General features: G+C 46.0%; 2 protein-coding genes across 2 annotated transcripts in view; one reads left to right on the top strand and one right to left on the bottom strand.

Moving 5' to 3' along the window:
* The window catches only part of LOC135806612 (exportin-7-like), a 38,566-nt gene extending 31,174 nt beyond the window's left edge, over window positions 1-7,392 (bottom strand). The window contains exons 1-10 of the mRNA XM_065320817.1: window positions 7,225-7,392; window positions 6,988-7,134; window positions 6,105-6,198; window positions 5,031-5,101; window positions 4,376-4,471; window positions 3,295-3,360; window positions 2,697-2,732; window positions 1,206-1,274; window positions 851-907; window positions 498-624 (exon numbers count right to left, since the gene is read on the bottom strand). Of these exons, the coding sequence (XP_065176889.1) occupies window positions 498-624; window positions 851-907; window positions 1,206-1,274; window positions 2,697-2,732; window positions 3,295-3,360; window positions 4,376-4,471; window positions 5,031-5,101; window positions 6,105-6,198; window positions 6,988-7,134; window positions 7,225-7,236 (775 nt within the window). The 5' untranslated portion in view covers window positions 7,237-7,392. The remainder of the gene's footprint in view (window positions 1-497; window positions 625-850; window positions 908-1,205; window positions 1,275-2,696; window positions 2,733-3,294; window positions 3,361-4,375; window positions 4,472-5,030; window positions 5,102-6,104; window positions 6,199-6,987; window positions 7,135-7,224) is intronic.
* Window positions 7,393-7,906: 514 nt separating this feature from the next.
* LOC135806613 (all-trans retinoic acid-induced differentiation factor-like) lies at window positions 7,907-14,204 on the top strand. The gene is made up of 8 exons (XM_065320818.1): window positions 7,907-8,406; window positions 9,919-9,999; window positions 10,720-10,830; window positions 11,405-11,520; window positions 11,826-11,891; window positions 12,345-12,400; window positions 12,667-12,761; window positions 13,129-14,204. The coding sequence occupies exons 1-8, from the start codon at window positions 8,033-8,035 to the stop codon at window positions 13,256-13,258; spliced, it is 1,029 nt and encodes a 342-aa protein (XP_065176890.1). The 5' UTR covers window positions 7,907-8,032; the 3' UTR covers window positions 13,259-14,204.
* The last annotated feature ends 261 nt before the right edge of the window (window positions 14,205-14,465 follow it).

The following is a 14,465-nucleotide window of genomic DNA, read 5'->3' on the forward strand; positions in this document are numbered from 1 at the left end:
GAGAGTTGCATCCTCTAGCTACTTGTATGTCCATGTGATAGAGAGGTGCCTACTTTAGCTATGTCCGTGTGATAGAGAGGTGCCTACTTTAGCTATGTCCGTGTGATAGAGAGGTGCCTACTTTAGCTATGTCCGTGTGATAGAGAGGTGCCTACTTTAGCTATGTCCATGTGATAGAGAGGTGCCTACTTTAGCTATGTCCGTGTGATAGAGAGGTGCCTACTTTAGCTATGTCCGTGTGATAGAGAGGTGCCTACTTTAGCTATGTCCGTGTGATAGAGAGGTGCCTACTTTAGCTATGTCCGTGTGATAGAGAGGTGCCTACTTTAGCTATGGCCATGTGATAGAGAGGTGCCTACTTTAGCTATGTCCATGTGATAGAGAGGTGCCTACTTTAGCTATGTCCATGTGATAGAGAATTGCATAGTCTAGCTATGTCCGTGTGATAGAGAATTGCATACTCTAGCTATGTGGCTGTTGTCCCTACATGTACTTACAATCCCTCCAGCTACCAGGCACTGCGACAGTAGCATATTCATCCAGTGATTCATCAATTGAACAGCCAATGAAGTCATAATTTAGACAGCCGTGAATCAACACCAGCAGCTGCTGAATAAACACCCTCTGAACAATAAACAAACAGGCATGCATGCACATGGACCCAGACAGGCACAGACACAGACAAAGACACAGACACACAGACACACAGCTGGTGAGGAGCAAAATCGAAAATGGCATACAAGTACCAAGACACGAGCAAACATACAATTTAAAATAGACCGAAAAACAAGTAAACAGAAGGCAAGAAAAGAAACAGTCAAAGCAAAGAAGCAAACCAATGCAGACGTACCACTGCTTCATTGTTTATTGCGTTGGGCGCAGAGCTTGAATCAAACTTTCCGGCGGCCTGCAAACAACAAAAAAGCACTTCGAAATATTGACAGGGCTTCCCATAACATAATTATGTGAAACATTTGATGAATTCAGGCCAATTTCATGGACGAGTGGGCTACTATTGTTGTCCTTGGTAGTGCAACCAATGCCATCACTGTCCCATTGTACTGTGGTCCACAGCTACTAGTACCCACAATGATGCAGCAGCAGCAGCAGCAGCAAGAGCATCATCACCTACAGCCACCAGGATGCCAGCAGAGAACACAAGTCTGTGTATGCACTATGCACTATGCATGTCATGCTATACTTACACCTTTCAAGGCTGTAATCGCCAGTACGTAGATCTCCAGTAGACACTCGTCACGAAAGGAATTACAGACCTGAACACAGAGCACAAAGTTACACACAGTTACTATACAATCACACTCAAAACAGGAGCAGGGCACGTGAATAGTTAGGAAGATTCACAATGAAGAGACAATCATACGTGAGAGCCTGTTCAAATGTGTACATGACGGCGGTGGCCTTATGGAGTACAATGACAATGAACACGTGCTCAGAAAACACACCAAAGAGGTCTGGGGAAACACTTTAACCCTTTCAGGGTCACAGTGCATTTACTACGTCTGGGCACTGAAATTCAGTGCATCAGTAGTGGAGATAGCAACAAACAAATTGTCACAACATTTTTTTTCTCAACGGATTTTCAAAACTTATGGCTTACTGGAAAGCTCCTTGCCTGCTCGTCATCTTCCACGTACTTTCAGAGCATACAGCACCTCAAGGACGCCCCTAGCCTCGCCAACAGTGTCCCTGCCGTGCGCCAGTTTGGCATCAAGACCACGCTCAACTATTTCCTTCGGTTTGGGGCTCATACTCAACGTAGAACTACGATTCAAACTGCATCGAGCTCGTGAGATTCAAGCGATTCAAATGATGTACTCATACGTCATGCTGCCTTTCACACATCATTGGAAAATCCCCTTGAATGACTTGAAAGTCGCAAAAATATCGCCAGACAGAAAGTAAGAAAAAATGTTCAGATCGAAATTGCGCGTTCAATTTATCGCCGCTCGATCATTTGTTGAGCTATCGCCACACCGAAAACACCTCTGGAAAGCCCTTTCCAAGACCGTTCCAATGAGCTATAGATCTTCGCGATGCGATGATCCGTTCCAGAGTTATGGCTGTTTGTACAGTGATCTATCAGTGCGTACGGTACGTGGACTGTACAAACAGTATAGTGCGAGTGTACTCGTCATAGCCCAGACGCGATGGGGTCTGCATGACGAGTATACTCGTCATAAACCCGGAAAGGGTTAAAAGGGATAGCAAAGGTCAGAGAACCTTAGCTAACAGTTACATCTTGGATATGTATACTCCGAAAGGTACATTGGTGATACGAGCAGAAAGAAACAAACAAGTTCCTTTACCTAGCTTTCTAGGTGGTCAGAGCAGTGAAACACTGGCACCTCGGAGAGTGCAGAAGAAATATATGCGAACGTTATCACTGTTTCGACATTGCAGTACTGTCCACCCCAAAATATGCTGTGTATTTCTGGCTTCACTACGTAGCTGCTGCCACTCTCACTCTCTAAGATGTCAATCTGTCGCTGCTTTGACTGCCTAGAAAGGTCCAATGCACTACAAAGGAATGTCTACAACTTGTGACAGGCAATGGAGATTTGCTCCCTATGTTGTGTTCACGTAATTGGAAAGCATGTGTTGTATACGTAATTAATACGTATACAGGTCTACACACTTACAACACAAACTGGCCTTGCACCACGGAAATATCTTACCTTGCGAAAACGGGATGACAGGCGAAAGCATTCCGGCTGAACAAGGTCATGGCACACAACAAACACACACACACAAAATCAACAATTACAAATCAAGTACTCGAGCCAGTTTGAAAACTGTGGAGCTGAAGGTGAAGGTGGAGGTGGAGGTGACAAAATTAGGTGTGATTATATTGATAGATCAAAAGGTGAGGTTCCACTATCACGACTGGAAGACAAGATGAGAAGATGAATCAACTGACAAAAATGAAAGAAGGGTACTTCACTACCTTCCAGCAACCTCAGTACCTTGTTCTGTGGATGGATACTTCAGCAACTTGTTCCATGAATGACAGTTGTAAGATACACATGCATACCTCGTGGATCGTATCAGATTCCACGACATGGTACTGTGGCCAGGATAGTATGAACTGCACCCTGATACATTTGATAGAGTGTCAGTGTACAATACACCGTCTACTGTCCTTCCTCAAGCAAGCCACAGTGCATAGTGAGTTGCATGGCCTTGAGCCAATCATCACACAGTACTGATGATAAAGTGGTGGGTGTGTAGTGTGTAGTGTGTAGTAGTGTGTCAACACAGATAACTTAGACTCACCACAGTCATCTCCGCAACAATCTCAGAGACGATCTTGATCCCCACAACACCTTGGTCGCCATCTCCCTGCGTAAGCATAAAGCATACACACACAGACACACGGAGATACACAGACACGCGCACACACACACACACGCATACACACACACACACACACACACACACACACACACACACACACACACACACACCAGTGTGAATATAGAATGCTGGTTTGCGCACACAGTCATACACGACTCGGACTGTGACCGATTCCAGCTACACACCACTGTGTAAGGTATAGAAAGAGCAATGCATAGGAGCACATGAACATAGGGCACACAGCCGCACAGACAAAGACAAAGACACAGACTTGCAAGTACATGTACAGTCAACTTTGCGTATAACGACACTCGGCGGGGCATCAGAAAAGTGTCCTTATTCGCGAAGTGTCCTTATACCCAAAGTCTCATTATATGTACAGTTAGATGGGACTTTGCTCTGGGTAGGGCCCGGCGTAATATGCCCGAAATTTTGCCGAAAATGCTTTTGGAAAATTCTCGTAAACCTTGCTGAAAATGCTCCCAAACCTTGCCGAAAATGCTCGGAATATGCTCACTTTTTTGTAATCCTCAGCACACGCCGTCAAAACCAGGAAGTCAGAAAATACCGGTATTTTACGACTCCCTGGTCAAAACCATATTTTCAATTCATAAACAACAAGAAGCTAACCCACGGAATGCGGAAGTGACGTTCTTGTTTGGGAAGTTTTTCTTCTCTCAATTTTGATACACAACGGCCAAGTGCTTCGTTTCCCCCAAAATGCTGCATCACGAGCCCATAGTGCTGGGTTCGCGGATTGTACCGAAAATGCTCAAAAAAATGCCGGCATATTACGTGGGGGCCTAGCTCTGGGCACGGAAATTCTGTCCTTATTCGCGAATTGTCGTTATATCCGCAGTCGTTATTAGCGAAGTTGACTGTACTGTGAAATACGCACATTTTCCTGAAGACACAGACCAGGCAACATTCGCAAATGCATGCGCACAAAGCAAGCAATGTGTGCTGCATACTCTCACATGCCACCACTAGCATACCCTACCTGAAGGAACTTCTTCACTTCTTCAACGACATTGCGGAAAACGTAGTGACCGTCAATATTGCCCATCCAGCCAAGTTTCGTAATACGAGATACCAACTATAAGCACATACAGAAGAGAGAAAAGTCAACGAGAGAGAAAAGTCAACGAGAGAGAAAAGTCAACGAGAGAGAAAAAGGGAACCAAATGCTGCTAGCAGCATCCAACCTCCAGCATGGCTGTATAAGCACAGCGCTCGAGACATACAGAATGAACAGACATGCACGTGTAGTGCACTACTCTGTTGTGAGAAAATCCAGTGCTTTCACGCTCGAGGTGGAAGAAACAATATCTCTCTGCTCTCTCACAACACCAGTGATTTAGCAGATATTATAAACAATGGGGACCAAGCAACTTTCCTATAAAATTAGCGTCGAAGTCACTATTTCTACCTCGAAATGCATACAATTATTACTTATTACAGCATGTAACTCCTTCCAAGGCAAAGGCTTGGTGGGGTGCGGGTCGCAAGAGTGTCATAGGCTTGGTGGGGTGCAGGTCACAAGAGTGTCATAGGCTTGGTGTGGTGCAGGTCACAAGAGTGCCACCACACTGTGATTGGGTGCAGGTCACAAGAGTGCCATCACACTGTGATGGTGCTAGTACAGGTGTTCTTACCTTGGTGAACGACTGCAGCACATACTGGGGAATTTTCGTGTTGCTGTACAGGAACTGCAGAACATAGTTCCCTGCAAGGGCGGAGCGACACAGCACAGGTGAACGAAACACGCTTCAAGTCAAAACAGCGCGTGATGACTCACCGCTCGGAGAGTCTCGAACATTTCCGAGAGGATTTTAGAACGCACTCTTAGTAAGAGAGCTCTCGTCTCCGGATGCCGCCACTGACAACAATTTTTTAAACTATTCGATCTAATCAAGACCACTTTACAAACAAGAGCGCGATTCCTTGGAGCGAAAATCATGCAGAACACCAACTTCGCACGAACATAACCAAATACTGTATAGCAGGAAATTTTCAGACTGAATTTATTTTCGTACGATTTCGTACACGGCCTCTTTTGTACTAAAATTAATTCCATACTAAAATTTGTTCCTAGATCCTGTGCAGTTATGTATACTATACATGCGTACCACATGCGAACACGTGCATTTAGCATGCAGCACTGTACGAAAATAAAATCCGTACGAAAGGTCGAAATTCGGCTTTGTCCGAAAATTTCCTGCTATACAGTACTCGCAAGCCTAGCCACGAAAGATTATGTGAAGTTTTGCATAACTGCTCTAGTCCCCGCCACGCGGATTTCATTGTGTAGTATTCCACATGGCATGTATTGAATGAGTCAGCACAGACAAAGGGCAGCAGCTGTCCAGCAGTCTGTTGTCACTCTGAGTTTCATGTACAGAGTGAGCAAAGACGTCGTCAACTTGATTTCAAGAAAGCACATACGGTGTCATCGGGTAGCCTGGTTTTAGTACTGACATACATAGAGATACGTGCTTCGAATAGAAGCCTAGCCCTGACATCGGCTTTTACAGGAATAAGCACGGCTTTTATACGCGACATAAGGGTATGTCAAAAAATACCCGATAGGATACCCGTGCTACCCGGATAGAAATACCCCAACCCGTTACCCGACCAAACCCCAACCCGCTCCAGCCCTAGAAGCACATGTGACACAACCTAGTTTCCAATAACACTGCCAGTCCAGAATACAATTGGAATATGCTTACTGAGGCCCAGGCGCTGGTCAATGGTGAGAGTGTTGGTCTCCTCGGAGACCAGCTTAGTCAATGCCGTCGACGACACAAGAAGAGCAAATGGGTTCTAATAACATGGAAGATAACAAACAGGACTCCAGCTAGAAGTATGCATCCATGCTGGATGACTTGAAATACACATGCACACACACACACACACACACACACACACACACACACACACACACACACACACACACACACACACACATTATCCCGACCTAGGACTAGGTACTCTCTATTTGCTCTGACTACACTGCCTGCACACCCAACACTGTACCAGAAACAGCTAAAGAGAAATTACAAACTTGTCCGTTACCGGCCATCATCAGTGAACTACAGTAACTGGCCAAACAAATGCTCACGTGTTAGCTGTCGGGGGGGGGGGGGGGGGGGAGAGGCATAGCCAGTGCAGAGGGATAGTGTCCAGATCAGGGTGTGGTAAATATCTGGCCAGTAAATACAGCACTCCAGTCTGTCTCATATATGCCAACAAGGGAATAACATCCTCAGAACCTCCTCTCTCAAGTACATGTACAAGCACAACAAATTATGTGCCGACTCCCTACTTGAAATAATCTATGACTGTGAGTCTGCTACGTGCCCCTCCACACAAAGCAGTGCTGATTTTAAATTGATTCTAAAATAATTTTAATGTGGGGACCAGTTCCGGCTGCATGAATAGACTTCACGCTTAACTCAGATTACAGACCCTTCTGATAATTTTATATTCTTCGTACTTAACAAGCCTTGATTGTCCCTGTTGTTCTGTACATGTACAGCGTGTACTGCAATACGCAGGAGAATTTAAATAATTGGCAAATAAATTCTCAAAGCTTGAGAAAGTTGATCATACCGATGAATTGTTGAAGACGAACTGGCATTTTTCAGCAAGGTCGGAAGCCTGGGTGAAGGAATTAAGTGCCTTCTCCGCGGATGCTCGAGTCTCCCCATCTGGCGATTGATAAAGTTGATCACATAGGGCCTCCAGTTGCGCCAAATGCTAAAAAAATATATGAGCCAAAGACGAAAACTAATTCAGTTCTTTGCACTGCCACAACACCATCGCGGTATGGGTGTTTTGAAATTTTACCTGGTGATCCATGATGGTAGTCTTGGGACCAAGCCAAAGCTGCGAAGCACAATATACTTCTTTTCACCTAGACCGCTTCCTCCATACCCAAAGCGTTCCCCGATGAAAATTAGAGAAGTTTTCACTTTCCAGTTCACAAAGTACAACTTTAGCCTAAAAGTAACGTTAGTTTAGATTCAATTTTGTGATCATGTCAGTCACTTGTTTTGTATGTTCCCAATGCGGTTATTTCTGGTTGGGCGTCATGGTGATAAGCGCCATTTACATGTTTTTGACGTCATGGCAGGCAACTCCCCAGGCCGGCAGGCCAGGGCCAACTCGACCTCAGTCCATGATCCAGTTACCTGGTTACAGTCTCCAGTCCAGTCCATGATCCATGAATGACCATGATTGGCATGATAAAAATTTAAATATGAATCATTGATTGAATGATCCATCCACGTGCCACCGGGATTTTCGCAAAACTCCAAAAATCCGGTTAAAAAATTACGAAAAAAGAGGGCTCTGCATGCGCTGTGCACGTGCATGCATTATGTGCCATATATGCGTATGGCATAGGGCGCACGCAGATCTACGTACTGGCTAGCTAGCTAGCTAGCGCCGCTAGCTTGCGCGGTTACCAGGTTACAGCTGCTATGTTATGACCGTACATGGCCTTGACGACTTGGACAAACAAAAAAGAGAATGGATAGTGTAGATTGACTTGCTTGTGCCAAAAACTGAAACCAATTACTTTGTTTGGTTAGTTTGTCAGCTTTCCTTGTGAGAAGATGGTGTGTTGGCTTACTGTTACCAGCAGTAGCAAGTGATGGGGTGTGTGTGTGTCTGTGCACTTGTCACTGACTTCGTGGAATTAAAAATTTACCACCATCTTTCCATAATGCTGAAAAGTTTGTTTGTGCCGCTGGGTTTGTTCAGTAGCTGGGCTGTGTTAGCTGTAGCTAGCGTGCTGTTTTCTTTGATGGCAACAGCAGCTAGTTCGACGACCGGTGCACTTCGTGATATGTCCTATTCGTCTTTCAAGGCGGTATGCACGGGTATTCCAGGCTGTGTGGATCCTCGCTCAGTGAGTGTGTTTTTCAGCGATCGATGCTTTCCGCCAGTTGCTCAACGATCGAGACACCACCAGTCTCTGTCGCAGATCGGTAGATGTTGCGTTGAGAACGGCACTTCTGTGATTGGGTGAGCCCAAAGGCACTTGCACTGCACTAACGGAGTAATCATCAGTGTATGTCACGGACATCATGATCATGTGCATGCTTCTGGCATAACGCTACATTGACATTGTGCACGCATAGAGATGAGACCTCTAGCCCTGGCCTAGACATGTTTGTACTAAATTGTAGTTTGTACAAGTAGTTAGTAGTGTAATCACTGGCTCAGTGGAGTATCATGAAACTGAGCGACATACTGAGACTGGAGAAAGACAAATGCGCTACAGTACTGTCGGGCGCCGAAGAAAGAAGCGCTGAAGAACGAGCAGGCTAGAATTTCACCAGTCCCAGCATACCAATGTATAGGCATGGTGGCTAAACGGTGCAGCTTACTGTAGACTGTAGTTCATGAAAATAAGAAACGGTCTACACTTTGTAGGAGGCTAACCCCCTCCCCCCCCCCCCCCCCCTCCATTTCTTCGGCGACCGACAGTACTATGGACCCTGTAGTGATGCGCTATGAGTTAGAAGACTGCAGCCATCTCTTCATGAGTGCTGTGATGTCATTGTGTATGAATGTCACCACTGGGTGAATGAGCGAATGGGGAAGCTGGGACGGGTGAGACCAGTAATAGGGCTGGCAAGTGATGACGTCAAAAACGGCCAGGGAGTAGTAAGTTGACGTCAGATTTCTATTTTGGATCCACTAAGGCTGTGACTTTGCTATTGCCTCAGTATGTGGGTGCATAGCAACCCACTCATGTCGTATGCAGGGGTGACTTTTACTTCGCCACCAATTGTAACCCCGCCCCCACTAGCCAAATCAGTCAGCTTCACTGGTTACATCACCTTGCTGTGAGTAAGACGGCTTGAAATGTGCTTGGATCCATACAAAAACTGGATCCAAGTGGATCCAATTTTTGAAATTGTTGCTATGCTGTGACGTAGCACTTTCAAGCCCTATTGTGAATCCCATAGCCTAGTGACCAAGACTGTACAAAGTGTATGATAATGGTACTTCATACCATAGCATTCGGGCGCGCTAACAACTTACCGTGAAAGATCAGGGTTCTGCACACGATGACCTGTAGCAATCACGGATGCAATGGTGACTTTGGTAGACTGTGGCCTAGGGTAAAGCATGGCCTGCACCGGCAACACCGAAACTGAAGAACTAGCCTGGGCTGACACCCTTATCTGGACACAGTGAGTGAATCTAATATGGACTTGATGGAAGAAGGCCCTGAACTGAAGTGATTGCTTGTCAGTTAATAGAATTATTACATGTACCAATCAAACGGTTGCACCGCATTGTTAGTCGGATAGTGTGGTCGCCACTGACACTGTGACCCAGGCTGTACGGCTGATCTTGCACCATTCATTGGGGATTGGGGGATACTCTGTGGCAGCAATTTTGGACCTGGTGAACCCGGAGACTATATTTTGACTTTTTAAAGGTTCTGAAAGGCTGTTACCATTGCTAGACCACCGTGGCATGATTTAGTGATCAATGTGCCTGATATTCTTATGTTGCCTGTAGAATGGACTTGAATGGCTGCTCCGCTACGGTGAATGCTGATCAGCAGCAATGGCTGCGAATACCACAAACCGTGCAGTGGATGTGAGAAGCTCTGCACTACACACAGTGATGCATACTAGTATAACGTTACCGTACCAGTACACTGTGACGCAGCTTTCGCTGGTGTTTTCCTTCCATACGTTGTGTGCGGCGTCCCCGGAGTGGACGCAAGCCTTTGGGCATATGTGTATGGACATAAGCTTAGACGACGCCTGCCCCACTGGCCGGGGTGTGATCTGAGGGTGTGATCTGAGGGTGTGATCTGAGGGTGTGACAGTCTGTTACTTATACAATTAGAATATACCTGTAAGCAGGTTAGGAACTTGCTAGGGAAAACACTGCAGTAGGGAAAACACTGCGTGTTGTGGTGATTCTTCTTGGTGTGTTGATATACTGTGGGAGCTTCCCCTACCCGGCCGTTGCTGCAAAGCCATGTGTTCAGTTTCTGGATATGTACATGACATGCGCTTCATGGACAGTTGTTGGACCGCTCCGTGTCGGTGACAGATACCCCTCCCCCTTCCATACGCACACGTACACACATACACATGCATATATACACACGGACATAAACGTACGTGCACACACGCGTACACACATACATATCCGTACAAGTGATATGCTGCTAGTGTGTACTGGAATTGACTGTTGGTATCACCCGCTATGTGGTGGTGTGTGCGTGCGTGTGTGTGTGTGTGTGTGTGTGTGTGTGTGTGTGTGTGTGTGTGTGTGTGTGTGTGCGCGCGTGCATGCGTGCAACAGAGACGTGTCCAACACTACCAATGGAATCACTTTCGGTGGTAACTTTACTGCTGAGTCCAATGTACCGGCTGAGTTTCTACTACTAAAAGGTCTTGCCTCACTTGAATACCTGTAAGTTATTCCGTTTCATTTTGCTCCATCACCTAGTGTTCAAATGCTGTTCCTTGTGGGGAAACTGTCGGCCTAGTGGAGCTGGCAACAGTACTAGTACATGTACAATGCAGGCATGCACATGTACGCTACCAGTAGCTGATAGCTTGCGCACACAGACGTTTTCGCTAGCTGCTAAGTTGCCATGTCACTATGGGACATATCCAGCGTTTGTACCGCGGGGTGTGCCGTGTGTCCTGTGCCATGTCATCATGGTAGCTGTGTACTTGCTGGCTGTTTGCTTGCCTGTGGGGTGGTTGGTGTTGCATACCGGTAACACGAATTATATGTAGCTGCATCACTCAGAATTGGAGTCTGTGATGCAACGGTGCAGCCGGAATAGCTGCTGCAGACTTTCTGAAACTGAGAACACATGGTGTTAGCCGATGACAGTCGTTACTATGGATGGCTTTCCACCCGATGAAAACTAAATGGTTGATTTTGTTGAGCTATAGCAGTTACTTGTCACGCCGTTATCATCTCTTACCTGCTGTTGTTCATGCCTGTGCATGTGACATCATGGCCTGTTGAATAGGGTATTGCCCGCTGATACCCAATGCCCTGGACCGAATGGAACATGGAAACAGGTGATCGACAACAGCACAGTTACTGTCTGTAGTGAACCAGTATCAGCCTGTTCTCTACAAGGAGGTGAGTGCATCATGCGGTAACACATGATGCAATGCCATTGTGTCACGTGGCATGATGTCAGAGTGTCACGTGGCATGATGTCAGAGTGTCACATGACTTAATACCACAGTGTCATGTGACTTGACCCCACAGTGTCCCATGACTTGATACCACAGTGTCACATGACTTGATATCACCATGTCACATGTCGTAATGCCACTGTGTGCTGTTGCAGTGAACTTGTACTGAATAAAACACACTGAGGTCATGCTGCTGTTGTGGTGTCTCTTCAACATTCTGGCATTCTGTGTTTGCTTTCCTCACAGCTCTAGTGTACCTTGGGAACCAGTCACAATGCTCCGCAACCTCAGACTGTGTACCAAACGGACCTGGTATGTGGTGTGATGAAGTGGCGATAGTCACGGTTTCTAGCTGTCATGTTGTATTCCAGTTCCGATCCACTTCAAGCATGTTGCTACCGTGACCGTCTGGCAATACTGCTGAACAGACTGGACAAAAGTGTACAATGTACTTGTAGGTGCTGTTTTGACTGGATGTGCATGACCCACACAAGCTATTAGGTGGCCTATGTTGGGCTAGTGCTTCGAAGTACTATTAGTACATGTACACAGCATTTGGGGCCAAAGAAATTCTTCTCCCCATATTGGGTCGGTGACTGGTGCTACACAACCATGAAGCCAAGTACGAGTCGTACGCGCCTTGTCTGTTCTTAGCTTGCTTTGCTATGCCGTTGCCTGCATGTACTGGCAGTCGGATTTCTTTGGCCACAACTGTATTTGAGTGTATGTGACATGTGCTGTGTGACTTGATGTGTCTCGGTGCAGGATTTCGTAGGTGTGAATGCCGGCCAGGCTATCGGGGATACCAGTGTCTTAGAAAGGTACATGAATGCTCAGCACACTCTCATTCGCTATGCTGCACGTAAACTTCCCAGCACCAGTGGCAGTATAGTATTACTAATATGATGTGCATTGGTGGCCACTTTGTTAGAGTGTATTACAAGCTGACATTGACAGCATGCATGTAATTTGAGTTTTGTGTAATTCACTGATTGTTTGTAATGGTACAATGTGTGTGCTCCTCCGTGGATATGTCGGGTGGAGTAAAGTCTACATGTATCTGTGGTGTTACAATATACATTTCCAGGGTCACTTCTCGTACGGGAATTTCTTTGCGGCAATCATCGCCACGGTATTGGCAATAATCGCTGTGCCTCTGCTGGACAGACTGCGTTGGATGTGGTATGTATTGGTCACGAGGCTAGGGGCAAACTGACGTACGCGGGATGACCCACGTCTCTGTCTGCCTCTGGCTATCTCTCTCTGTCTGTCTGTCTCTTTCTTTCTGTCTGTCTCCCCTCCTCGTATTATATGCCACCTCTCTTGCCAGTTTGATGTTTGTGATGTGAGTCTGCACCAGGGAGTACTAAAACGATTAAAAATCTCTTCATTTAGTACTCCCTGGTCTGCATGATATGGGTAAGTAGGTTACAAAGTAAAGTCTCAGTGCACTCCATGCTACCTGTCCCTGGCCCCAGTGGTGTGTACCGGCATTCTGCATTAGTAAATTAGATCAATACGTTTATCCCTATGCTTTGCCACTCTGCAGGAGAAACAAGTGTGTAGGTCAAGGAAGGGCATTGCAATATCCCTATCACCAAGTTATGGATAACAGCCTGTGTGACGATGATAACCAAGATACTGACAATTCTACCGGCAGCCAAGAAACCGAGATCTAGACCAGTGCCGCAGTGTGAGCAGCTAGTGTGGACATCATGGATCCTGCACTTGAACAAACCGCAGAGATCAATGGGTATGTTACCATGGTTACTGTGACAGGGACCGACAGCATAGTCTACAGCACGATTATGGTTTTCTACCGTCGTCGCATGCACTGTACATGTACTCCCGATCCTGGTCATGTTGACACAGGGTAGTGAGCAAGTCTGTGGATCACCAGCTACAAGGTACACTGCAAACTCTCCGGCTTCACATTGGGCTAGGCAGTGACTGTACTGAAATCACTAGCAGGCCGTCCAGGTTTGACTTGTGTGGCAGTCAGTTCTCCTCGCTCTTGTAGAAAACAGCAGCTGGTTCTCGTGCACGTGGCAGAACTGCATTGTGCACTCTGAGACTACGGCGTACGGCAATTATCTCTCAGCTCATGCCCAGCGCAGTCATTACAAAGTATTTATTTGTGATTCCAGCAACTTCTTGGAAAAACGTGCATGCGCAGCACGGGTAGAACTACCACAATTATTTATTTTTTATAATAGCTGAGCTATGACCAATCCTCTTATTATATAAATCATGGAGTTACATTTTTTTAATAGTGGTCAACATCATTCTACGCATGCAGCATCAGCGTCCAGTCGACATGTACCTGCTCTCACTGCTTGCTTCGCAAGATTACAGCTGCTTTCAAAGTATAGTCATTAGATGCACTCGCTACTTTCTTGCATCTTTCTCACACCTCCAAGTCCAGGATTTATTATAAATACATGTAGCAGCTATTTATTTCTCCTTTTCAGTCAAACAGGGGACAGAAAGGTACGAGATTGTAACTCAGTTTCATGCATCACAGTGCAATCATCAGACCTATTAATTTTCTCCATTTCAAAAGACAGAATAACGAAACACAGTCAGCACCATTCCTTTTAAAATTGATTGCATGCAGGAGCTCAACGTTCTATGTTCAGAGTTATTGGGCCTTGGGATGCATGCAACCCGTGTGTTGTGATTGAGTACCGGACGCAGCCAGCCTGTACATCATGGGGTTGGTTGCTGTGTTGAAGAGCGACTTACTTGATGATACCTTGTGATCCTAAAGCACCAATGCGTTGCTGGTGACGTCACGCAAATTTAGGATCCATTACATAAGTGACCAGTTATATTTCTTCGTTTCCCATACCATGCATCCATGCATACCATGCATACCATGCATAT

This window comes from Sycon ciliatum, chromosome 1, assembly GCF_964019385.1.
Source record: "Sycon ciliatum chromosome 1, ocSycCili1.1, whole genome shotgun sequence".
Classification (NCBI taxonomy): domain Eukaryota; kingdom Metazoa; phylum Porifera; class Calcarea; order Leucosolenida; family Sycettidae; genus Sycon; species Sycon ciliatum.

What these genes read in the sequence shown, in the direction of transcription:
- LOC135806613 (XM_065320818.1), top strand. Translation starts at nt 8,033, where the DNA reads ATGGGGTGTGTGTGTGTCTGTGCACTTGTCACTGACTTCGTGGAATTA. An exon ending in AGCCTGTTCTCTACAAGGAG is followed by an intron (nt 11,521 to 11,825) that starts GTGAGTGCATCA and finishes CTTTCCTCACAG; the next exon opens with CTCTAGTGTACCTTGGGAAC. An exon ending in CTGTGTACCAAACGGACCTG is followed by an intron (nt 11,892 to 12,344) that starts GTATGTGGTGTG and finishes GTCTCGGTGCAG; the next exon opens with GATTTCGTAGGTGTGAATGC.